At 35.2% G+C, this 27,911-nt stretch overlaps 1 protein-coding gene across 1 annotated transcript; it reads left to right on the top strand.

Moving 5' to 3' along the window:
- LOC128550710 (WW domain binding protein 1-like) lies at positions 1-27,013 on the top strand. The gene is made up of 5 exons (XM_053530293.1): positions 1-147; positions 5,113-5,161; positions 9,201-9,269; positions 17,719-17,933; positions 19,908-27,013. The coding sequence occupies exons 1-5, from the start codon at positions 16-18 to the stop codon at positions 19,944-19,946; spliced, it is 504 nt and encodes a 167-aa protein (XP_053386268.1). The 5' UTR covers positions 1-15; the 3' UTR covers positions 19,947-27,013.
- Positions 27,014-27,911: the final 898 nt, after the last annotated feature.

The raw sequence follows: 27,911 nt of genomic DNA on the forward strand, positions 1-27,911 counted from the left end.
TTAGTAGACGGTCACATGACTTTCAACCCGGAAGTCACGAGCAAGAAGTCTTATTTACTAATTGTAAACACACACGGTGAGGACACAGCGATGATTTACGAAATTTTGGTGTTTTTAACAGTATTGCTAACCACAGCAACTGTTGAGGTAAGTTTTCTAGTTCAGTAGACGACACTTGTCATACTTTTTCATGGCTACAGTAGTAGATCTAACTTGTGTTTATAGATCTGATTTAATTAAATACCATACTGTAGTACTTTACTAGCCTTACTAATTTGGCTTATCGGGATGACTTATATTATGATCATATGATATTTTATAGTTGTCAACCCCCTAAGGGACAGCCACGGTCGAAAGTTATCACGCGGTCCCAAAAGGTTACATTCTACCAATTCAATTCCTTATTTATTTCATATTAATAACAAAACATTCAGACCTCATTTTCAGCACTTTAGCAGGCTGGTAACATTGCCCGATCGGGCTTAAGACATAAAAAGTGATATTTCTTGAAAAATAATAAAGATATTTCTTTCAAACTTGGTCCATTTATTAAGCATAACATATGATGCTTATCAAGATAGAAGTAACTTTGTTGCCTTCAGTTTTGTTAGAATTACTTCCCTTTTTCAGATTTTAATGATGCATAATTTTTTAAGTCCAAAATAGTTATGTTTTAATGCAATGTTTAAAACAGAAAAGGTTCAATGGCATTCTACTGCTCCAAACTTGTGCACCAATACCTTTATTCTATATATTTAGGGTTTAACGGTTAATACTTCGTTTCTAGTGCAGATGTATGAGCATTTTTTTTAAAACTAACATTTCTCTATGATGTTGTAAGTGAAAGCAGAGTAAAATGTAAACATTCATGTACTAGCGCAATAACTTAAAGCATTAGAAAGCCATTGAACCCTTTTTTTGTTTTAAACTTAGCATTAGAACATATTTTTTTGGACTTCAAAGATTATGCGTCATAAAAATCTGAAAAGGGGAAATAATTCTACCAAAACTGAAGACAACTAAGTTATTTTTATTCTAATTTGTATAATTTGTTATGCTTAATAAATGGACCAAGTTTGAAAAAAACTAACTTTATTAGTTTTCAAGAAATATTACTTTTTATGTCGTAAGCCCGATCGGGCAATGTTACCAGCCTGTTTAGAGCATTTCAATGATATGAAAACCATAGATGGTCATTTAGTATAACATGTCTTCTTATCAAAAATAGAAAAATATTGACATGTTATGTTGAATATAAGAAAAATAATCTGTTCTGAGAAACATCACCCTCTAAAAATGCCCCCATGAAAACAGCCGTTTAGCAGTTACGCGTAGGTAGACATTTTTCGCAAAGAATAAAACTTATTCCAAGAAATTTACAATGAAAATGGTCTAGATCTATTCTCAATACTATAAGCAATAAACATAAGCCAAAAATTTAACTGTCACCTCCTCATGTCACTCATTATACCAGATTTCATCCATAGCATGGAACTACATTTTGGACTACTTCACATGTAACACTGAGTAGTCACTTCCGGTTTCGTGTAATCCGTCCTTAAAGAAACATTTTTCAAACTCAAAATGTGTTATTTTCACTTAAATTGTACCAGTAACCTAAATGCATGAAAAAAATACCAGTTTCAGTTTGATACAATCAATTTTAAGGTTTTATGGCTTTTTCAGTAACGTATGCTAGCGCGCCAAAATACCTGGAAAAAAGCTGTTGCGACATCATTTTTGACCACTTTTCCTTGCTTGAGCTTATTTTTGCCATATTTTATCAAGTTTTGCCATAAAGTGCACTCAAATCACACACTGTTACTATAAAATATACCCAAACTCACCCCTGACACCTAAAACATACCAATATTTAGTCAATAAATATGCATTTTTTGAAAAAAATACACCCAAAATAGTGATTTTGAAATATTTTTAGTTTTTCTTCTTTTTCTCTGCTAAATTGCACTGAAATTGTCATCTTCTGTCATAATCTGGCCAAACTAGCCTGTTTACAGCCACATCTAAACAAGTTTAATTTTTTACCCCTTCACAACTTATAGGTGACATTCTACCAATTCAATTCCTTATTTATTTCATATTAATAACAAAACATTCAGACCTCATTTTCAGCACTTTAGAGCATTTCAATGATATGAAAACCATATATGGTCATTTAGTATAACATGTCTTCTTATCAAAAATAGAAAAATATTGACATGTTATGTTGAATATAAGAAAAATAATCTGTTCTGAGAAACATCACCCTCTAAAAATGCCCCCATGAAAACAGCCGTTTAGCAGTTACGCGTAGGTAGACATTTTTCGCAAAGAATAAAACTTATTCCAAGAAATTTACAATGAAAATGGTCTAGATCTATTCTCAATACTATAAGCAATAAACATAAGCCAAAAATTTAACTGTCACCTCCTCATGTCACTCATTATACCAGATTTCATCCATAGCATGGAACTACATTTTGGACTACTTCACATGTAACACTGAGTAGTCACTTCCGGTTTGGTGTAATCCGTCCTTAAAGAAACATTTTTCATACTCAAAATGTGTTATTTTCACTTAAATTGTACCAGTAACTTAAATGCATGAAAAAAATACCAGTTTCAGTTTGATACAATCAATTTTCAAGGTTTTATGGCTTTTTCAGTAACGTATGCTAGCGCGGCAAATTTCCTGGAAAAAAGCTGTCGCGACATCATTTTTGACCACTTTTCCTTGCTTGAGCTTATTTTTGCCATATTTTATCAAGTTTTGCCATTAAGTGCACTCAAATCACACACTGTTACTATAAAATATACCCAAACTCACCCCTGACACCTAAAACATACCAATATTTAGTCAATAAATATGCATTTTTTGAAAAAAATACACCCAAAATAGTGATTTTGAAATATTTTTAGTTTTTCTTCTTTTTCTCTGCTAAATTGCACTGAAATTGTCATCTTCTGTCATAATCTGGCCAAACTAGCCTGTTTACAGCCACATCTAAACAAGTTTAATTTTTTACCCCTTCACAACTTATAGGTTACATTCTACCAATTCAATTCCTTATTTATTTCATATTAATAACAAAACATTCAGACCTCATTTTCAGCACTTTAGAGCATTTCAATGATACGAAAACCATATATGGTCATTTAGTATAACATGTCTTCTTATCAAAAATAGAAAAATATTGACATGTTATGTTGAATATAAGAAAAATAATCTGCTCTGAGAAACATCACCCTCTTAAAAATGCCCCCATGAAAACAGCCATTTAGCAGTTACGCGTAGGTAGACATTTTTCGCAAAGAATAAAACTTATTCCAAGAAATTTACAATGAAAATGGTCTAGATCTATTCTCAATACTATAAGCAATAAACATAAGCCAAAAATTTAACTGTCACCTCCTCATGTCACTCATTATACCAGATTTCATCCATAGCATGGAACTACATTTTGGACTACTTCATATGTAACACTGAGTAGTCACTTCCGGTTTCGTGTAATCTGTCCAAAACGTCCAATTATTTGGACTAAAAATATAATACAGATCTATATATATATAGATCTACTGACTATATAGCATCAGATCAACCTCAAAATATGTTTGTGTTTTGACATGAAAGATTATGAAGAAAATTAAGGCATAATTTGCTGGTTCAGTAGTTATTAAAGCTTAATCAAATATTTTTGCTAAATAGATCATAATAGATCCAGATAGACAGGTTTATTAAAGGGAAAATTTGATTGTGTTTCTAGCGCCTGTGTATAATATGATATATGTTACCCTATGACATACAGGTAGGGTTGAAAATGTCGATTTAGCTTTAAGACAACTCGATCTAGCATGCCCTGGCAGGGTCGGACATATGCTATTTGGTAAGACCTTTAAGCTATGTCATAATTATCTGAACCCTAGTAGTTTGCAGGGTCGGATGTATATAGATCTGTTCTATTTAGTAAGACCTTAGTTGTGAATTAGTTTAATAATATATAATTTAACATTATAGTACCTGCGACCCAGGATCAGATATATATTTGAATAATTATGTCTTACCCAGGGTTATACTAATTTGAATATATCTGACCCAGGGTCATACTAAATGGAATATGTCAAACTCAGGTCTCGCAGTATTAAATAGCTTAAAGCTAATTCCCAACCAGGGTTATTACAAATAGAATATGTCTGACCAGAGTTGTACAAATTCTAAATAATTATCTTATAATGCAAATCTGCATTTTCAATCCTAAAGGTTATGTGTCATATTATCTAAACCTTAGTAGTCCAAATAATACGATGTTAAGAAACAGCATATTAACTTAAGTTTTACTGTTGCTGCCCTGTATAAAACATCATACGATAAAACTTTATACATCTTGGTTATAAATCCAAATGAGTAAGGCTACCAAAAACCATCCCTCGAATTGTCCAGATAATAGAACGTTTTAGGGACAAGGGGTAAACTTTTGATTTTAGAGGGACTGCAGTTACAAAATATCAGATCATAAAAGATCCCAGTTAGCCATCTATTAAAGAGCTACCATATCATTTCCAAACTTGTTAGTTTTGTCCTTTTTTTTTTATAATTGTCACTGTAAAAATGCCTTTGGGGTTAAAGTTTCTGATCCACGCTGATTTTATCATTCAAGGAAGTAAAAACCTTTTTTCTGACACTAAATTGTGACTAAGGTTATACTTTTTACCATTAAGAAATTAAAGCCTAAATGTTCTCACCTTCAGGTCTGCTTAAAAGCTCAATTTACTTAAATGACCACTTTCACTACACCATTATTATACATTATAATGATTGCAAAAAATACTTTGGGTATAAGTGTAACATAATTTGTGCGGAGCTTAACTTTATTAATTATTCAGTTGAAAACAAGATAAAATCTCTTATTGTTTGAAACAAACTATGAAGTGTCCGGGATAATCTCTTCCACCAGTATAGACTGTACTAGTCCAAAATTCTATAAAATATCAAGTTAAAATATACACCCTAATAAATCAAATGAGCATAGTTATATGACAAAGGTTGTACAAATTTATGTTTTTGCAGAATATGTTTTCACAATTACAGATAATAATGTTTGAAATATTTTACAGGGTTACATCACATGTGGAAGTGACACAGATTTACCAACACAGTGTTACGGTAGGCATCCAGTTTATACCATTCATTTTTAATTGAAAAATTCCATGATAGTATAATTAAATTATGAGTTAAAAATATAGCTGTGGCTGACTTGAGAGTGGAGATTTTGTTTTTAGCTCACCTGTCACAAAGCGTCCGTCGTCCGTCGGTCCGTGCGTGCGTGCGTGCGTCCGTAAACTTTTGCTTGTGACCACTCTAGAGGTCACATTTTTCATGGGATCTTTATGAAAATTGGTCAGAATGTTCACCTTGATGATATCTAGGTCAAGTTCGAAACTGGGTCACGTGCCATCAAAAACTAGGTCAGTAGGTCTAAAAATAGAAAAACCTTGTGACCTCTCTAGAGGCCATATATTTCACAAGATCTTCATGAAAATTGGTCAGAATGTTCACCTTGATGATATCTAGGTCAAGTTCAAAACTGGGTCACGTGGGGTCAAAAACTAGGTCAGTAGGTCTAAAAATAGAAAAACCTTGTGACCTCTCTAGAGGCCATATTTTTCATGAGATCTTCATGAATATTGGTCAGAATGTTCACCTTAATGATATCTAGGTCAAGTTCGAAACTGGGTCACGTGGGGTCAAAAACTAGGTCAGTAGGTCTAAAAATAGAAAAACCTTGTGACCTCTCTAGAGGCGATATTTTCCATGAGATCTTCATGAATATTGGTCAGAATGTTCACCTTGATGATATCTAGATCAAGTTCGAACCTGGGTCACGTGGGGTCAAAAACTAGGTCATTAGGTCTAAAAATAGAAAAACCTTGTGACCTCTCTAGAGGCCATATTTCTCAATGGATCTTCATGAAAATTGGTCAGAATGTTCAGCTTGATGATATCTAGGTCAAGTTCGAAACTGGGTCACGTGGGGGTAAAAACTAGGTCAGTAGATCTTAAAATAGAAAAACCTTGTGACCTCTCTAGAGGCCATATTTTTCATGAGATCTTCATGAATATTGGTCAGAATGTTCACCTTGATGATATCTAGGTCAAGTTCGATACTGGGTCATGTGGGATCAAAAACTAGGTCAGTAGGTCTAAAAATAGAAAAACCTTGTGACCTCTCTAGAGGCCATATTTCTCAATGGATCTTCATGAAAATTGGTCAGAATGTTCACCTTGATGATATGTAGGTCAAGTTTGAAACTGGGTCACGTGCGGTCAAAAACTAGGTCAGTAGGTCTAAAAATAGAAAAACCTTGTGACCTCTCTAGAGGCCATATTTTTCAATGGATCTTCATGAAAATTGGTCAGAATGTTTACCTTGATGATATCTAGATCAAGTTCGAAACTGGGTCACGTGGGGTTAAAAACTAGGTCAGTAGATCTAAAAATAGAAAAACCTTGTGACCTCTCTAGAGGCCATATTTTTCATGAGATCTTCATGAATATTGGTCAGAAGGTTCATCTTGATGATATCTAGGTCAGGTTCGAAACTGGGTCACGTGGGGTCAAAAACTAGGTCAGTAGGTCTGAAAATAGAAAAACCTTGTGACCTCTCTAGAGGCCATATTTTTCATGAGATCTTCATGAAAATTGGTGAGACTGTTCAGCTTGATGATATCTAGGTCAGGTTCGTAACTGGGTCATGTGCCATCAAAAACTAGGTCAGTAGGTCGAAAAATAGAAAAACCTTGTGACCTTTCTAGAGGCCATATTTTTCATGAGATCTTCATGAAAATTGGTGAGAATGTTCACCTTGATGATATCTAGGTCAAGTTTAAAAGTGGGTCACGTGCCTTCAAAAACTAGGTCATTAGGTCAAATAATAGAAAAACCTTGTGACCTCTCTAGAGGCCATATTTTTCAATGGATCTTCATGAAAATTGGTCAGAATTTTTTATCTTGATGATATCTAGGTCACATGTGCTGAAAAACTAGGTCACTTTGTCAAATAATAGAAATAACGACGTCATACTCAGTTCAACACTGGGTCATGTGGGGATAGGTGAGCGATTCAGGACCATCATGGTCCTCTTGTTTTCTTTTCTTCCGTGGGTAGGAAACAATTTTTAATGTTATTTAGGGGGGACATGTAATAAGAATTAAGGAAATTATGTATTCTACATAAAATAATTATGAGATTTCAGCATTATCGATTTTTACAGAAAGCCATGCATGTTCCCTTTGACCCGAAAATTGAGTGTCATTACGGGTCTATTGGTTTACCTTAAGGGTATCAGTTTTTACAGTTCATAAGCCTAACTCTGTTTCTTAAAACATCTAGGTTATATTATATAGTTTCTTTTTGCCATACTGGTACTGATGATAAACACGGACAGATGATAAAGTCGACCACCTTGGAATTATTCGATTGCAATCGGTTATTTATATAACTGAACACACCATCTAATAGCAACCACTTACAACACCAACTGGTGTAAACAAAAACAAAATTGGTAATATTTTGTATATTAAATAAATGACTTACATTTATCTGTAGAACAAAATATTTATCCAAAATTACTGGGGTAGAGGGTGTTTTTTACGCATGCTGACTGTCAACACATAAAGGCCTGACATTGGGTCACTTTTCATTATTTGATCCAGAATGACTGTTGCAGCATTTTTGGGAAAGTTTCAATATAATATTATGAGGAAAATTTTGTAAATGACAAAGTGGTCGAATTTATCATCAGTCAACATTCGTACAGTCCCCATTTTACATACCCCTTTCAGGGCCTCACTTCATGTGAGTTTGCTTACTAAATATAAATTTGAATTATGTAAAGTTTTCAGCAAATGTTAAGCTTTATTTTGATACCAACCATTGATAACAATTTGCAGAAATAAAAAAGTTACAGGTAAAAAACCTCATTTTCTGTCCGGGTTTATCATCAGAACCAGTACAGTAGAAGGGATGGTTTGCATGAGCCCTTATTAAGCATATTGGTGATGAAAAAGCTGTTATAAATTATCTTTTATAATATTTGAGCCGTGCCATGCCAAGGAAACCAACATAGTGGCTTTGCGACCAGCATGGATCCAGACCATCCGTGCAGTCTGGTCAGAATCCATGCTGTTCGCTGACTGTTTCTCTAATTGCAATAGGCTTTGAAAGTGATCAGCATGGATCCTGACCAGACTGCATGGATGCGCAGGCTGGTCTGGATCCATGCTGGTCGCAAAGCCACTATGTCGATTTTCTCATGGCACGACTCATATTTTTTCTAATTAGTGGGAATCTGCATGTATTTCAGCCAATGTTTGATACATGACTGTCTTTCAAAATTACACTGATTGAAGTAGTGTTAATAGTACTTAATTAATTCTATTGAGAAAAAGTTCTCTTGAAAACACTGTAAACATACTAGAAAAGTAATTAAAAATGTAGTATGGTTGGTGACTTGACTATTTGAAGAATTGCACTCAACCTTTCACATCTTGATTTGTTAATGTGTATTTATGTAAGCTGGTCTCAGTATGGATTGAAACTTAAATAGTTGTTCAATGTGGTGATCTGACATGCAGTGTTCAGGTTCCATAACTCGTTGTCATTTTACAAAATTTTGTTAAGTTATGCAGATTTTTTTTGTATGAAAATTGGTATTACAGTACCCACAAATGGATATAAATTTCTATAATTCTATTTTGGAATTTTACAGATTTTACAAAGTTGCTGTCTGTTTGAATGAATGATAAATTGATTTTAGTTAACTTATTTGATAATTGTTAATCATACTGAATGTTGCTTAGCTTTTACCTTTACACTTCAAAATTTCTACAATGGACTGGACCATCATTCAATTTGGGCATTACCATTTATTATTTGAAGCGTTGTTCAATGAAAATATACTGGCTGAATAGCGAACAGTGCAGACCATAATCAGCCTGTATTGATGTGCAGGCTGATCTTGGTCCATGCAGGCTGATCATGGTCTGCAATGGTTGCAATTAGGCAAAATCACTTGCCGCAAGCAGGCTAAAGGTTAAACACCAGTAACTGACTAGTGTTGGTATCAATAGAGATTTTACAATGCTCAGTCTTCTTGAATTTCAAAAATATGTTTATATATAAAATTAATCATTTTTATTATAGGTTCTGGGGCATATTGTTGTGGACTGTACAATGATGAATGCTGCTGGGATTCTGTATATTCATTCTGGTGTAAGTTTTTCAGTAAAAATTGTCATGGGCAAAATATGACTGTGTTTTTAGTTCTACTATACAAAGTATATGTAGAGTTATCCTACTTGCCCCAGTGACCACATCCGCAGCCACACCTTGGTTAAAGCTTTGATGCACTTCTTCTTTATCTCTGTTATCACTTGATGGATTTACTTCAGACTTAGAATAGTTATTCCCCATCGTTCACTCACATCATATGATACAAGGGCCATATCTCTTGCACCAAAATCTTATGAGTTTTCGCCCCTATTTACATAAAATTTCAGGTTGAAATTTTGGTGCTTTTTCAAGTCTATCTCTTTTATTACTAAATTGATTTGATTCCAACATAAATAGTTGTTTCACATCATCACCTACAACATATGAAACAAAGTTAATAAGTATGACACCAATGTTTCATGAATTTGATCGCATTGTCCGTGCGTCCGTGTAAGTACTTGTCCGGGCTGTAACTCTGCCATCTATTAAGGGATTTTGAAATAACTTGGCATAAATATTCACCATAATGTAGGGATTTTTCTAGAGCGGAATAGCAGGGCGCAGCGCCCTGCCCATTTTTAGCGCCGCCCTTCTGCCCGAAATCGCCGCCCTTTTGCCTTTCTCCAGCGCCATTTGCCCTTTTAGCACCGCCCCTTTGAGCATTAATTAAGTATTTCTAAATGAATTGCCCATCAATCATCTGTCAAAATACCATCCCAGATAATTGTCAATCGATACGAAGTCATGACACGCACCGACTATACACAGGTGCTGTGTATTTGCCCGAGGCATGTATGCAGTATCAGTATGCAGACGACGACGACCGACCGAATCGTAACAAACAACAATTAGATAGGTCAGCAATTAAAGCAAACTGCAAAACAGATTAAAAAAGGAGAAAAAACATCTTAAAACAAAGTCTGCTGCTTATTAAATGCCGATAAATGGCCAGTAATTATCGGCAATTAGCCTGGCACCTCGTGTCAATTTTGTTGTTCACAGTTTGATCTCGGTTGAAGATAACAGTCGATCTTTAATTAGTATCACTCCCTATCAGAATGTATATGATTTTGTTATTTTTATTTCATCAAAATACTATTAAATTTCTATGATATTAATTTTGTTTAAAAGAAAATAAACCACTCGATCTTTTACAGAACGTAACGGCAATCTCAGAATTTAGCGTAGACAGTCAGCGCATAGAGTAGTTTCCTAAAATGGCGAAAAATCGTAAACAAAGTTATTTTGTTAAAATTCGTAGTTGGAAAATTGTCTACACTTTTGTATAATATGCACCCACGATTCGGGGTTTAGGTGGAGGGGGGGGGGGGTCCGGGGTAAAAAAAACTGTGCATTTATACACGAGTATGAATGTATAAAGACAGATTTGCACCGGAATTATTCAATAGTCTCTTTATGGTAAATACTATATTTCTAATCAAGACAAAAATAATGTATGCAAACATAAAACAAACTGCTGTATTTATAAATGATAAGCATGTTATATAGACAAACAGGTATTAATGTTTTTCCAGACATTCAGATTCATTGCAAATCTTTCTGTAGTACCTTACAATGTAGACATTACAACAAAAACCAAGGAAATCTACCTTATGATTTTCGTAGACAAAGGTACGCAATGCACAAATGCACCCTGCCCCTTTTTAGAGGTCTAGAAAAATCCCTATAATGAGACGACATGACTTGCGCAAGATCCAGACCCTAGCTCCAAGGTCAAGGTCACACTTAGAAGTCAAAGGTTTACAGTGTTCACAACTCTGCCATTCATCAAAGGATTTTGAGATTACTTGGCATTAATGTTCCCCATAATGAGACAACATATCATGCGCAAGATCCAGACCCCTAGCTCTATAGTCAAGGTCACACTTAGAGGTTAAAGGTTAACATGGTCTGTTTCTTGTCCGGTCCACAACTCTGCCATTGATGAAGGGATTTTAAAATTACCTGGCAGAAATGTTCCCTATAAGGCCTAACAAAAAAATTCTTTGTTTCCGGTAACATGCTCAAAAAAATTAGGGTAGGTAGGTTGGAATTTTTTTTTTTATTAAACTTTTCGGAAATTATTTTGAAAAAAAATGATGAGTTATTGTCATCACTTGAGCGGTTGTCGGCGTCTGTGTCGGCGTTGCCTGGTTAAGTTTTATGTTTAGGTCAGCTTTTCTCCTAAACTATCAAAGCTATTGCTTTGAAACTTGGAATACTTGTTCATCATCATAAGCTGACCCTGTATAGCAAGAAACATAACTCCATCTTGCTTTTAGCAAGATTTTTGGCCCCTTTTGTACTTAGAAAATATCAGATTTCTTGGTTAAGTTTTATGTTTAGGTCAACTTTTCTCCTAAACTATCAAAGCTATTGCTTTGAAACTTGGAATACTTGTTCACCATCATAAGCAGACCCTGTACATCAAGAAACATAACTCCATCTTGCTTTTTGCAAGATTTATTGCCCCTTTTGGACTTAGAAAGTCAGTTTTCTTGGTCAAGTTTTATGTTTAGGTCAGCTTTTATCCTAAACTATCAAAGCTATTGCTTTAAAACTTGCAACACTTGTTCACCATCATAAGTTGTCCCTGTGCAGCAAGAAACATAACTCCGTCCTGCTTTTTGCAAGATTTATGGCCCCTTTTGGACTTAGAAAATATCAGATTTCTTGGTTAAGTTTTATGTTTAGGTCAACTTTTTCTCTTAAACTATCAAAGCTATTGCTTTGAAACTTGCAACACTTGTTCACCATCATAAGCTGACCCTGTACAGCAAGCAACATAACTCCATCCTGCTTTTTGCAATAATTATTGCCCCTTTTGGACTTAGAAAATCATTTTCTTGGTTGAGTATTATGTTTAAGTCAACTTTTCTCATAAACTATCAAAGCTATTGCTTTAAAACTTGCAACAGTTTTGCACCATCATAAGTGGACACTGTACATCAAGAAACATAACTCTATCCTGCTTTTTGCAAGAATGATGGCCCTTTTTAGACTTAGAAAATCATGGGTAGGACAATATTTCTATTACACAAAAAAAATCAGATGAGCGTCAGCACCCGCAAGGCGGTGCTCTTGTTTTACGGCTAATGAGATGATGTGTCATGCGCAAGACCCAGACCCCTAGCTCCAAAGCAGGGCTTCGGAAATTTTGAGAACTCAATCGGTCCGAAACGAAAATCATGACATCGGCGCTACCCCACCCACCGCATTACCAATATACCATATTTGTAAAACGTGATAGAGTAAAGAAATAAGCATGTCATGCATTAAGAATGATTTACCGGTCACCGCAAGTTACCATACAATGAAGACAGTTATTTAGTGTTATATGTGATAGTTACTTTGTTTAAATTTCGACGTTTTTCTGAGAAAATATTTGCAGGGATAAAATTGCCGAGGCATTGACACCGTGTACCTAACAAGTCTAAAAGTCAACGCGCGTAACTTCGGTACCGTATACACGGCAGATACTTTGTGATGTTTCCACATTCTTTGACTGAATTTTATAAAATACAATGCGTCAAAGTGACATATTCTCTGCCAAACATCCTCAGTTTTTTAAGAATACTCTGTCGCGGACCGAATGTGTACGTTATTTATGTGAACGCTGAGATCGAATTTCCCGCATGTGTAGTACCAAAAGGTCACGCGGGTTGGCCACGGATATTTCATTTCACTGGCGTTGTACTTTTATAAAGTTATATGTTCTCTTCTGATGTAAACAAAATTTCATTTTGAAATGTTTTTTAAGACCGATTTGCCATTTCGGTTTTCTTTATCATTCGTGTTGACCAGTCCATTTTTTTCTTCTTCTTTTTTTTGTACATTCGGGTTGCAAAGACGATTTTCTATACTTATTTCAACTGGAGGCCCAACAAATGAATCAGGCAATTTTTTCAAATCAAGTAATTATAAGATCTATTTATATCGGTTTTCCGTGTGATAACTCATTAAATGCAGTGACCGTTTGTTTTTTTTACCCCTGATTAATCATAGCCTTTTGAAATAAACCATCCGTCGGATTCTAAATAAAAGAAGTGGATCCCCGTCGAAAGCATTTGGATCCAGTCAGAAACATTTGGAAACCTGTCAAAAATGTTTAATACATCGCCTTAATACATTGCAGTCGGCTGTCTGCAAACATTCAAGGATGTGCCGCGCGAGCATTGATTGCGTCACCTGCTAATTACAGACCGATTATCAAGATGACAATCAGACCGTTTGACACGTTTATTGATTATCTGAGGGTGCTACCGACAATTTCCTGCTTGCAGGTGGTCGTGTATTGAGATTTCAGACCGAAATTTATACTTTTCTCCATTTTTACGTGACCGATTTTTTTCATTTTTTCACTTCACGAATCGGTCTGAAAAGTCAAAAATCGGTCCAAAACCGACAAACCGGCAAATTTCCGGAGCCCTGCTCCAAAGTCAAGGTCACACTTAGAAGTCAATGTTAACATGGTCTGTTTCTTGTCTGGTCCATAATTCTGCCATTTATCAAGGATTTGAAAATAACTTGAGACAGATGTTAACCATATTGAGGTGTGTCGCTCTTATGACCCTGGTCTCTCAGGTCAAGGACAAGGTCACAAAACGATTAATACCTAAACTTTTCTGGCATGTTTTGCACAGACAACTGTAGCATTCTTGGGCATGCTCCGGCGGCATTTGTCACTATTAGTGACAGCTCTTCTTACTTATTGTTTTAGATTAATTTTGATCCATTTTCACTATATCTCTGTTATTGCAGAAGGGATTTGTTTCAAATGTAAAATAATTATTCATCATCATCATCACCCACATCATATGGCTAAATGGCACACAAATATTTTATGAATTATCTCCCCTTTTTACTTGGAATTTAAGGTTAAAGTTTTGGAGCATGTTGACTCTGTCTCTGTTATTACTTATAATAGTATTAAAAAGACATTTGATTCAAACTGAAAATGGTTGTTCCACATCAACATCCTCATCATATGACATAAAGTATATAACTCTGGCACCAATATTTTATGAATTATGCCCCCTTTTTACTTTGGATTTCAGGCTCTGTATCCCGATTATTAGTGGATTTGGTTCAAACTTTAACTAGATGTTCCACATTATAAGCCAGTTGATATGATGTATGCAGAAATATTTTATGAATTATGTCACTTTTGTACTTAGTTAATGTTTTGATACACTTTCTTTCTATCTCTTATATTACTTAAACTACATTTGATTCTGACTGTTTAAGAAATAATATTAAAAGTTCCCAAACGTGGTTTATCGTAGAATAACCCGAGTTTTGAGTTCTTATGTGTAAGAATATATCACGAAGGCGGGTTATTCTACGATAAATCACACTTGGGATCATCTTATTATTTCGATTCTAACATGACATACTTGTATCAGCAGTGTTAGAAAAAAATGGTAACTACTTTTTACGACCGTGCTACGCACCAGGATCGGATGACATCATTGCACGCGAGTGGTTTATTGCAGAATAACCCGAGATAGATTTTGCTCTACATGTTTATAGGTTATTTGCTGGTCGTGTTAGAATATCAAATAACTTCACCCACATCGGAGTCATTAGCCACTCCAGTGATAGCTCTAGATTCTCAGATATGCCCTATTTCACTATCCAGCAACGAAATAGTCAAGTGCACTATCTCTTGTGACAGCTCTTGTTTCTTTTATGTTTTTGTGCAACTATATTTTTGATGCATGCACTGCCTGAAGTACAGTTTTTCTTTTCTTGATAGCCCTGTATTTCTTTACAATAAGTATTGTTAATTCAATAATTAATTTCATAATACAACTTAGATTTAAAATGTAGCTCTCCTGAACTTTGTAGTTAGGTGAATTTGACTTAAAAAGGACTTTGGACGTGTCTTGATTTGATTTTTCCAAAATAATAGAGTTTGATATGTAATATACCAAATTTCAACTGTATTTCATTGTAAAAAAGTAACCATTTAAATTTCTCATTCCTAGTTTTTGACACGCCACAAAAACCACAGTATCTCGTGGTTGTCATAAATATCTATAGTCAATCCCATGTCAGCAGTCATTGTGACCTTTAAGTGGTGTAATATAAATCATTGTAACAACTTTGTTTATAGTTAATAATAAGGGAAAAACCAATGTGATTATCATGTGCATACTGTATTGCTCATTTCTGTTAATAAGAATTTCTAAAATGGACTAGTCCATTATTCAATTTGGGCAATACCACGTACTATCCAACGAGGTGATCACTGAAAATTTACTGACTGAATAGTGAGCAATGCAGACCATGATCAGTAAAGATTAATAATGATTCAAATGCATTCAATTGATAGGTTTCATAAAATTTAAACTTAAAGGGACAAAATCACAAAATTTGTATATATATTTCTTCGCAGTTATTACTGCATGTAAGCCACTTTATAAGTCACAAGGAAGTAAAAACTTTGTAAGGTGCATTTTATTGATAAACCAAGTTGTTTACAAACAACTTATGCGTCAATATAAAGCTGAATTTATTTTTTCTTTGAATTTCCTTTTTAAAAGGGTTGGTTATCATATTTTTATCAAGATAAACATATCATTCCCTCTAAAAATGTTGCATCACATCAAATATTGTCCATCTATTTACTTGTGACATTTCCATTAGCAATACAGTTACAGAAATTCATATCAACTTACAGTGCAACCTCCTAAGAGCAAACACCTCTGGGAGAGATGCTCCAGTGGTTAAATTAAGGTGTCAGCTGCTCAACTCAAGGGTTATGGGTTCAAGCCCAATTAGAGTTATGACCACACCTCAAATGACACCAGTACTGGTTTTTTCAAGGAAGCAGATTTCGGAATCATTCAAATAAGCTCGAAGTTTTAGTCACTATCAAGCTACAACAAATAGTATGAACTAAATAACTCTGGGAGGAGGAGATTGCATGTGTTTTTTGTACAAGGGCGGTTGCTCTGGAGTGTTCGATTCAATAACTTATATAAATCTATGTAATTGTGAAAATATATCTGTATTGGTAGAGAGGCATTTGCATTCCTAAGGTGTCACTTACAGATGTTACAATGTATAAGGTATCTGTGCTTTGAATAGAAAATGACTGAAGTTTCTATGAGTTAATACTTCCAGGTGATATTATATTTGCCCTGTCCGTCTGTCCGTCACACTTCATTTCCGATCAATAACTGGAGAACCATTTGACCTAGAATCTTTAAACTTCATAGGGTGGCAGGGCTTATGGAATAGACGACCACTATTGCTTTTGGGGTCACTCAGTCAAAGGTCAAGGTCACAGGGACCTGAACATGGAAAACCATTTCCGATAAATAACTTGAGAACCCCTTGACCCAGAATGTTGAAACTTCATAGGATGATTGGACATGCAGAGTAGATGACCCTTATTGATTTTGGGGTCGCTGGGTTAAAGGTCAAGGTTACAAGGGCCTTATCAAGGAAAACCATTTCCGGTCTGTAACTTGAGAACCACTTGATCCAGTAAGTTGAAACTTCATAGGATGATTGTTTATGCTGAATGGATGACCCCTATTGATTTTGGGGTCACTCTATTAAAGGTCAATGTCACAGGGGCCTGAACATAGAAAGTCATTTCTGATCAGTAACATGAGAACCACTAGACTCAGAATGTTGAAACTTCATAGGATGATTGGACATGCGGAGGGGATGACCCTTATTGATTTTGGAGTCACTCTGTTAAAGGTCAAGGTCACAGGGGCATGAACATGGAAAACCATTTCCAGTCAGTAACTTGAGAACCACTAGACTCAGAATGTTGAAACTTCATACTAGGATGATCGGACATGCAGAGTAGATGACCCTTATTGATTTTGGGGTCACTGTATTAAAGGTCAAGGTCGCAGCAGATAGAAAATGGAAATCCATATCCGGTTTATAACTTGAGAACCATTTGACCTAGAACCTTCAAACTTCATAGGGAGATAGGAATTACAGAGTAGATGACCACTTTTGTTTTTTGGTCATTCCATCAAAGGTCAAGGTCACAGGGGACTGAACATAGAAAACTCTTTCCAATCAATAACTTGAGAACCACTTGACCCAGAATGTTGAAACTTAATAGGGTGATTGTACATGCAGAGTAGATGACCCCTATTGATTTTGGAGTCACTCTGTTAAAGGTCAAGGTCACAGGGGCCTGAACCTGGACAACCGTATCCAATTCATAACTTGAGAACCACTAGGCCCACAATGTTGAAACTTAGTCAAGTTAGTGGGATGATTGGACATGCCAAGTAGGTGATCCCTATTGCAGTCAACCATTAGTGTCTCTTTGACTTTCGCTCTTGTCCCCTATTGACTTCTTGCGTATACGACTATGCATTGAGGGAGACATGCGCTTTTTTTACAAAAGCATCTTCTAGTTAATTGCAATGATGGACTGTACAAATAGTCTACAGTAATCTATTTACAGGGTTTTGGTTCATATGGTTAATGGTAATGGTTTTCATCATATCATGCGCCATCTGTGTCTGTATCAGACGTCGTCGTCGTTATGTTGCTAATCCTAGATACGTCATAGTTGATGGTACCCAGGCATCGTACGGATCAATACCACAAGTTTATGGTTACCCACCTGCTGGAGCTGGAAACCAACCGACAGGGCCTCCAACGGCACCTGCATATCAGGTAAATATGTCATAGTATTTGAATTATGCTTTAGTATCACGCAAAAAGGGCTTTATTTAAGTACTAGTAACCGTTTCTTAAGTTTTTCAGAACAAGCTTTGTTTCTCTATTTGCTAACAAACTTTACCCTGTGTTGTATTCCTTATGGATCATACTTTACCCTGTGTTGTATCCATTATGAATCATACTTTACCCGTCATGTATCCGTTGTGGAGCATACTTTACCCTACATTGTACCCATTATGGAGCATACTTTACCCGACATGTATCCGTTGTGGAGCATACTTTACCCTGCATGTATCCGTTGTGGAGCATACTTTACCCTGCATGTATCCATTGTGGAGCATACTTTACCCTACATTGTACACATTCTGGAGCATACTTTACCCGACAGTTATCCGTTGTGGAGCATACTTTACCCTACATTGTACCCATTATGGAGCATACTTTACCCTGCATGTATCGGTTGTGGAGCATACTTTACCCTGCATGTATCCGTTGTGGAGCATACTGTACCCTACATTGTACCCATTATGGAGCATACTTTACCCTGCATGTATCCGTTGTGGAGCATACTTTACCCTACATTGTACCCATTATGGAGCATACTTTACCCTGCATGTATCCGTTGTGGGGCATACTTTACCCTACATTAGACCCTTTTTGGAGCTAACCTTACCCTGTATGTATCCTTTATAGGGTGTATTTTACCCTACATGTATCCTTTGTGGAGCATACTTTACCCCACATTGTACTCATTATTATGGAGCGTATTTTACCCTACATGTATCCTTTGTGGAGCATTATACTTTACCCTGCATTATATCCTTTTTTGGAGCATACATTACCCTACAGTGTATCAATTGTAGAGCTTACTTTACCCTACATTAGATCCTTTTTGGAGCTAACCTTACCCTGTATGTATCCTTTATAGAGCGTATTTTACCCTACATGTATCCTTTGTGGAGCATACTTTACCCCACATTGTACTCATTATTATGGAGCGTATTTTACCCTACATGTATCCTTTGTGGAGCATTATACTTTACCCTGCATTATATCCTTTTGTGGAGCATACATTACCCTACAGTGTTTCAATTGTAGAGCTTACTTTACCCTACATTTATCCACTGGGGTCCTTCTTTACCCTACATGTATCTATTGTGGATTCTGCCTACATGTATCAGTTGTAGAGCCCCATTAAAACAGAATATTGTAGGTAGTTATAATCAGGTTGTAGTGATAATAGGTGTATGTACAAAATTTGAAAAAAAAAATGCTTTGTAAAACACAAAGTTATTACAATCAAAAATATGTGCTGTACATTCTGACAACTTGAATTGCTTAAATAATACTGTATTAAATTCAAAACTGTGGCTCTTTTAAACTATCTGACTACTTTATTTAATGTCAGTTTTATCACGATGTTTTATCTTGTGTGACTGGCTTGTTTTGGATGTAATGCATTGTACTAACCTCCTTTACATTTGTTTTTCTCTGTTATAATGGTGTTTCTTTTCATTGTCAATTAGCCAGTCAGGAAATATTTTCATTGTCAGTTAGCCAGTCAGGATATACTATCATTGCCAGTTAGCCAGTCATGGAAGATTTTCATTTCCAGTTAGGCAGTCATGAAATATTTACATTGTCAGTTAGCCAGTCAGGATATACTATCATTGCCAGTTAGCCAGTCGTGGAAGATTTTCATTTCCAGTTAGGCAGTCAGGAAATATTTACATTGTCAATTAGCCAGTCAGGAAATACTTTTATTGTCAGTTAGCAAGTCAGGGTGTACTATCATAGCCAGTCAGGGAAGATTTTCATTGTCAGTTAGCCAGTCAGGAAAAAATTACATGGTCAGTTAGCCGGTCAGGGTACACTGTCATTGCCAGTTAGTCAGTCAAGGAAGATTTTCGTTGTCAGAAGAATTGAGAAAAGTGTAGGTCAAAGTTTCTTATTTCTGTTTATTTTCAGGAGAAGCCACCAGAATACAGTGCTGTTGTTGCAAATTGAGTTGTACAGGGATCTCACTAAATCTACTCAAGTTGTATTTATTCTTTAATGAGGAAGAGCTTGTTGATATAGTAAAAGACATATTTACCTTTTCAATGGCTGAAGAAATTGTGAAAAATTGTTGGACAAATTTGTACTGCCCTTCCTAAGAACTGTGTTGATTCTTGCTTTAGATATTTTCCCAAAAAATAATAACCAAATTTAAGGCTATTTCAAGAGAGATTTTTCTATGGATTTTATAGTTAAATAAGTGCTTTAAAAATAAGATGTGTATTAAATATTTCTTGGGCAGGATTTGTTTGAACATATCTTTACTTTATTCTGGAAGTTATATAAATTGCCTTGCTTTTATATGTTAAAGATGCTTCCACATGTACATTCCATTTTTATTTTTTTGGCTTTTTTTTTCACATTGAGTAAGAAATTGTAAGGACTGTGAGGTTTGATTGAAAAAAAGTATGATCAGAATGGTTCTAATTTTGTATATTTATGTGCAGTTAAGTACAGTCTTAATAGTTTTTCCTATAGACTTGCATTCTTTTCTAACATGTATGAAATAGGTAGATGAAAGATAATTCAAATTAAACAAAACATAAATTTACACATCAACATACTATGATGAAGTAATGTACTGGGAAACTTACAAACAGTTTAAATTGGGGGATTTATGTCAATTTTTTCTTCATTTTACCTTTAATGGAAAATTAACAGAATTTTCAAAATTTGTTTCTTCTGTACAGGCCTGCAAATATGTATTTATTTCGAAAAAGATGCAAATAACTATGCAGATAAGAAAAAAAATTAATGTATATATATCGTTCTAAAAGTGTTAATTCTATAAATGTTAAGATTAAGAAATTGCAGTATTTTTAGAACAATATGTATGTTTGTTATTTTGTTTTGGGTTGAGCACCATTTTTAACATATATCAGTTACTGGTACATTAATTTAGGAAATACATGCAAGTGGATGGGGAAAATGATGTTGTGATCTTTTGTTTGGCTGTTTCAACGATCAGTCTTCCTTGGTATGTCTTGTTATGTCAAATATGAGTGAAATGCATATTTTAGCATAATTTACCTCATTTTTATTGGTAATGCTCACACTTAACTAGTCCTGATATACAGTATATCTCTATCAAGTGACTTACCATACTTGATTTAACTGTATCTCAAGTTTTAACACTTGAACTGTTTTTTTAGAACAAAAATTTATGTCATTTTCTGCAGGCAGTACCACATGAGTTTATAGCACAGTTTAGGTTGTGCAAACTTTTTAATTAAAAAAAAAGATCTATGGTGCCATATTAGATTAGGACATGAAGATATAAAATGTCAGTGACTGAAATGGACTTGATAAGAAGTCTGGTACAGTTCCTAAAATTTTTGGGGGAGAGGCACTTAGATTTGCCTTTGTCCATATGTCTGCCTGTACATCCGAATTTGTGTCATGCATATCTTGGTATTTGACCTAGTCATCAAACCTCAAAGGATTGTTATTCAGTATGTGAAGTTATGTACCTGGTGTTCAATTTTGATTTAACACAGCTGGACCAGAGTTACTGCCCTTGACTTAGTCAAAATTATGCATACAGTGACAGGTGAGGGTGCACCAGTGTCCTATGGACACACATTAGTTCTAGTACTATTAAACGGATGTGCAAGGCTGATCATGATCTACACTGGTAGCAAAGGCAGAATCAGTCGTGTCCAGCATAATAAGGGTTAATCAATTTACAGTGGCTAAGTGCAGTAACAATAAATGAATATTATTGCTTTTATTTTGTAAAATTCAGTTAGAATGCTGTCATTTGTATATAATTATATTTACGTTTTTATATAAAGCTTTTCCCATCACCCTCAAGAAGTTTAAATTTAATTTAGAAATGAGTAAACATTTTTCACTGACCCATTACTTGATTAAGAAATGGTGAAGTAATGTCAGTTATTCGAAGCTTTTGCTTTTAGGTTTAATTAGAAATATGTTTGTCTAGACTTCCCTTTCCTATCAAATATTAAATTTTGTGAACTTTAGCGGGAGAATATTTTGTTCCATGAAAAACTTATTTATGCAGTGGAATGTGTTCTTATTTCTACAATAAGCTGGGTAAATTTATATAATATACCCGTAAAAGGATGTGTGTATGATTCAGGGTACATAATTTACACACATAAATTCACATGAAATGCAACATTAATACTGGTGAGGCAAGGCAGTTTCCACAAAATTGTTTGGTTCCTGCGTTTGGTCTATTGGCTGTTGAAAAAGTGAAAAGGCTCAGAGCTGAACCAGTAAAAATAGAAGTCCGACAACAAATATATTATTCTAGTTTTCTGAGAAATTTAAAGGGGTTACTGTTTATGTATTTTAAGTTTAACATGTCTTGACTACCTACAATAATAAATGTTTCATTTTACTTGTTAGTTAGACAAACTATCAAATTTATTATATAAACCTTAGTTTTTAAAATTGATTCTGTTTTTACATTTTACGAGGTTATTTCATCTATGAATATGCAAAATATATTTATCATTCTGTGTCTATGTTAGATTGGTTGATGCAAGTTTTTAACCTGTTTTTCATTCTGCACTCTGTATTAAATGTTGTGCAAAATTCCTTGGTAACAGCGGTTGCTATCAAAGTTTGAGATTACTGCGATGTATGTTTTCAAGTTGAGTTTTCAGTCTTGCATTTTAAATTGTGTTGGTTTTATTAGCTCACATGTCACAAAGTGACAGTGTGAGCTTTTGTGATCATGCAGCGTCCGTCGTCCGTGCGTCCGTCTGTGCGTCCATGCGTAAACTTTTGCTTGTGACCTCTCTAGAGGTCACATTTTTCATGGGATCTTTATGAAAGTTGGTCAGAATGTTCATCTTGATGATATCTAGGTCAAGTTCGAAACTGGGTCACGTGTGGTCAAAAACTAGGTCAGTAGGTCTAAAAATAGAAAAACCTTGTGACCTCTCTAGAGGCCATATATTTCACAAGATCTTCATGAAAATTGGTCAGAATGTTCACCTTGATGATATCTAGGTCAAGTTCGAAACTGGGTCACGTGCCTTAAAAAACTAGGTCAGTAGGTCAAATAATAGAAAAACCTTGTGACCTCTCTAGAGGCCATATTTTTCATGGGATCTGTATGAAAGTTGGTCTGAATGTTTATCTTGATGATATCTAGGTCAAGTTCGAAACTGGGTCATGTGCCATCAAAAACTAGGTCAGTAGGTCAAATAATAGAAAAACCTTGTGACCTCTCTAGAGGCCATATTTTTCATGGGATCTGTATGAAAGTTGGTCTGAATGTTCATCTTGATGATATCTAGGTCACGTTCGAAACTGGGTCAGCTGCGGTCAAAAACTAGGTCAATAGATCTAAAAATAGAAAAACCTTGTGACCTCTCTAGAAGTCATACTTTTGAATGGATCTTCATGAAAATTGGTCAGAATGTTCACCTTGATGATGTCTAGGTCAGGTTCGAAACTGGGTCACGTGCCATCAATAACTAGGTCAGTAGGTCAAATAATAAAAAAACCTTGTGACCTCTCTAGAGGCCATATTTTTCATGGGATCTGTATGAAGGTTGGTCTGAATGTTCATCTTGATGATTTCTAGGCCAAGTTCGAAACTGGGTCAACTGTGGTTAAAAACTAGGTCAGTAGGTCTAAAAATAGAAAAACCTTGTGACCTCTCTAGAGGCCATATTTTTCACAAGATCTTCATGAAAATTGGTCAGAATGTTCACCTTGATGATATCTAGGTCAAGTTCGAAACTGGGTCATGTGCCTTCAAAAACTAGGTCAGTAGGTCAAATAATAGAAAAACCTTGTGACCCCTCTATAGGCCATATTTTTCATGGGATCTGTATGAAATTTGGTCTGAATGTTCATCTTGATGATATCTAGGTCAAGTTCGAAACTGGGTCAGCTGCGGTCAAAAACTAGGTCATTAGGTCTAAAAATAGAAAAAACCGTGTGACCTCTCTAGAGGCCATACTTTTGAATGGATGTTCATGAAAATTGGTCAGAATGTTCACCTTGATGATATCTAGATCAAGTTTGAAACTGGGTCACGTGCCATCAATAACTAGGTCAGTAGGTCAAATAATGAAAAAACCCTGTGACCTCTCTAGAGGCCATATTTTTCATGGGATCTGTATGAAAGTTGGTCTGAATGTTCATCTTCATGATATCTAGATCAGGTTCAAAACTGGGTCACATGAGCTCAAAAACTAGGTCACTATGTCAAATAATAGAAAAAAAAACGACGTCATACTCAGTTCAAAACTGGGTCATGTTGGGACAGGTGAGCGATTCAGGACCATCATGGTCCTCTTGTAAAATACTTTTATGTTGTTTGACTCGGCTGTAAATACTTTGTCAGTTAAAATGTCTTTTTTTTATAAATATTAAAAAAAACTTGAAAATGTGCCTTACTGGTATTAGGTTTATGATGTCATCCTGTTTTTCTATAAAAATTTGCATTATAGTTTCACTTAATGAGCTTGAGGTTAAAAAATAAATGACTGAGCCATGCAATGAGAAAACCAACATAGTGGCTCTGCGACCAGCATGGATCCAGACCAGCCTGCGCATCTGCGCAGTCTTGTCAGGATCCATGCTGTTTGCTTTCAAAGCCTAATGCAATTAGAGAAACTGCTAGCGAGCAGCATGGATCCCGACAGCGCGGATGCACAGGCTAGTCTGGATCCATGCTGGTCGCATAGCTACTATGTTGGTTTTCTCATGGCGCGGCTCATATATACATGTATATATATAAAGAGGTTTTGTCAGTGCAGGTATTGTTTTTTAGAAAGGTTGTATTTTCTTTGACATAAAGATCCTTACTGACATTTTTTTTATGTACATGTCCTTCAATAGTTGTATCTGTAGTGCTGATATTAACTTGTGTCTTGTATTGCCTTCATGTTTTTTTTAAATATGTGCGCTGAACTTATTCCTCAGGGGTGGGGGGCATTAATAAGGGAATATATGGTTATTTATTTGATATTAAAGAGAATATATGGTAGATATATTCCTCTCTATGTATTTTTAGCTCACCTGAATGCTCAGGTGAGTTTTTGTGATCTCTCGATGTCTGGCGTCTGTCTATCGTCTGTCAACATTTAGCTTGTGTATGAGATAGAGGCTGTATTTTTCACCTGATCTTCATGAAATTTTGTCAGAGTGATTGCCTTGATAAAATCTAGACAAGTTCGAAAATGGGTCATCTGTGGTCAAAAACTAGGTCAGTTGGTCAAATCAAAGAAAAGCCTTGTGTATGTGATATAGGCTGTATTTTTCAACTGATCTTCATGAATTTTGGTCAGAATGATTACCTTGATGAAATCTAGGCCAGGTTTGAAAATGGGTCATCTGCGGTCAACAACTAGGTCACAAGGTCAAATCAAAGAAAAACCTTGTGTATGCGATAGAGGCTGTATTTTTCAACTGATCTTCACGAATTTTGCTCAGAATGATCGATGAAATTTAGGACAACTTCGAATATGGGTCATCTTTTATCAAAAACTAGGTCACTAGGTCATATCAAAGTAAAAGCTTGTGTATGCAATAGAGACTGCATTTTACACCGAATCTTCATGAAATTTGATCAGAATGTTTGTCTGGATGAAATCTAGGCCAAGTTTGAATATGGGTCATCTGGGGTCAAAAACTAGGACACCCAGTCAAATTAAAGAAAAACCTTGTGTAGGCAATAGGGGCTGCATATTACACTGGATATTTATAAAATTTAGTCAGAATGATTGCCTTGATGAAATCCAGGAGGATTATCAGTATGGGTCATCTGGGATCAAAAGCTAGGTCAAATCAAAGAAAAACGTGTTTGCCATAGAGGCTGTATTTTTCAATTGATCTTCATGAATTTTGGTCAGAATGATTTCCTTGATGAAATCTAGGTTAAGTTCGAATGTGGGTCATCTTGGGTCAAAAACTAGGTCACTAGGTCAAATCAAAGAAAAACCTTGTGTATGCAGTATGGGCTGAATTTTACACCAGATCTTCATGACATTTGATCAGAGTATTTGTTTGGATGAAATCAAGGTTGAGATTGAATATGGGTCATCTAGGGTCAAAAACTAGGTCACCCGGACAAATTAAAGAAAAACCTTGTGTAGGCAATATGGGCTGCATTTTGCACTTGATATTCATAAAATTTAGTCAGAATGACTGCCTTGATGAAATCTAGGCCAAGTTCAAATATGGGTCATCTTGGAATCATGTTTACACTGTTATGATGTGTTTCTCAGGTGAGCGACCTAGGGCCATCTTGACCCTCTTGTTTTAAAATACCTTGAGGGGAAAGAGCTGAATATTTATTTCATGTGGTTAAAAAATTTTTTATATCTTCCTCATTGCATTGCACTGAATGGATACATCTGTTCATGTTCTCAGTAGTTCATTGAACCACTGTAGAATTGTTTCTGATATTTCCTCATCTAGTTCCCCATATTTTTTGCATCAGCATCTTGAGTGGGGTGTTCATATTATGGTGAAAGGTACTTTGAAATCAAATATACCTTCAATATTAATTGGAAACAAAGGAGTCTAATTTAAATATATATATATTAATTACAAAGGCTTCCTTTTACAACCACATTAGATACATTATCTATCCAAGGTTATTAGAATAGAACACAGTAATCAGTACAATTTGAACTTGATCATATGTGCATGAGTGTACGCTATTTCAACTTATCTTTGTAAGTTGCGAAATCAGTAAAGATGTAACCACATGGATTTAGTACATTGTATGTAAACAGGATACAGTCAGTATACTATTAATAGAACATTATTTTATATACATGTAACTGTTTATTCGTTGCATAATACAGTATAAATGGTGAATATTTAACAAGGTATTATAATTATTGAAGCTTTAAGAATGAGGTGGTGTAACACATCATATAACCAGATACAAAGTTAATGATTTACAAGTGGTATGAAATGTCATTATTTCTAATAAATATTGTGTATGTTAATTTTGTTAAAATCATATTGCTTGTTATGGAGAAGTCTGAATAGATTTTAAATAAATCATAGTAAATCTTTTTTTTGTTATATTGATGTCTTAACTGAACCATACTAGCCCATATTTGTTACCAGACATGTCAAGTGTCTGGTCTTTAAAGCAAAGGGAAAGTCATTAATGTTTAGGAGCAGATCATGAACTCACTTATTTCAACACTGGTATGATATGAACAAGTTTACTTCACCAGTATTTTGTTGGCTGATCGTAGCTGCTGTTATTAGACTATTTCTAGTAGACCAGTGTGCAAGGTTCTCTCAGTAGTGAGTAGTATCCAAAGGTCAGGAATTTGATCCAAGGGAAAGGTCACAAGGTTGACCCCAAAGGATGTATTAAAATGTTTATATTTTAACATCATTTGATTACTGCTGTGCTGTTTGAGGCAAAGGCATTAGTTCTAAATTTGATACAAACATTATCATGAAAATTGAAAAGAGTGAATACAGGCTCAGCAAGTAAGAAACAGAAATGATATCTACTTGATTATGTTGCTTAGTGACCCACGAGGAACTGTGTTACATTAGGTTTTTGACTGTTTTTTCAGATTCAAGCCCAAATAATTCTATGAAAGTATGCATGCGTTGTCTTTAGAAGTAGTCCTTTAAATATGCAGTGTTTCTATAATTACTCAATTGCGCTAAGCACTGTAGATTTCTATATGCTGCAATATTCTCAAAAACTGACAAAAAATTTCTCACCCCCGCCACACTGAAATGTTTTAATAAACAGCGCAAATCTCGGCTAAATGAACATATATTAAGTGCTAAGAAAACAAGAAATCTGTATTATCGTCCATATTTCCCCACTTGTTCTGCGTTAATTTCACCACTCAAACAACGTCGGAACCACTTGATCTGATAAAGCTTTGGCCACTTTACACATTAACAAACTTAGCAGGATCTTCATGTAAAATATTATGA

This window comes from Mercenaria mercenaria, chromosome 2 (assembly GCF_021730395.1).
Source record: "Mercenaria mercenaria strain notata chromosome 2, MADL_Memer_1, whole genome shotgun sequence".
In the NCBI taxonomy this organism is placed as follows: Eukaryota; Metazoa; Mollusca; class Bivalvia; order Venerida; family Veneridae; genus Mercenaria; species Mercenaria mercenaria.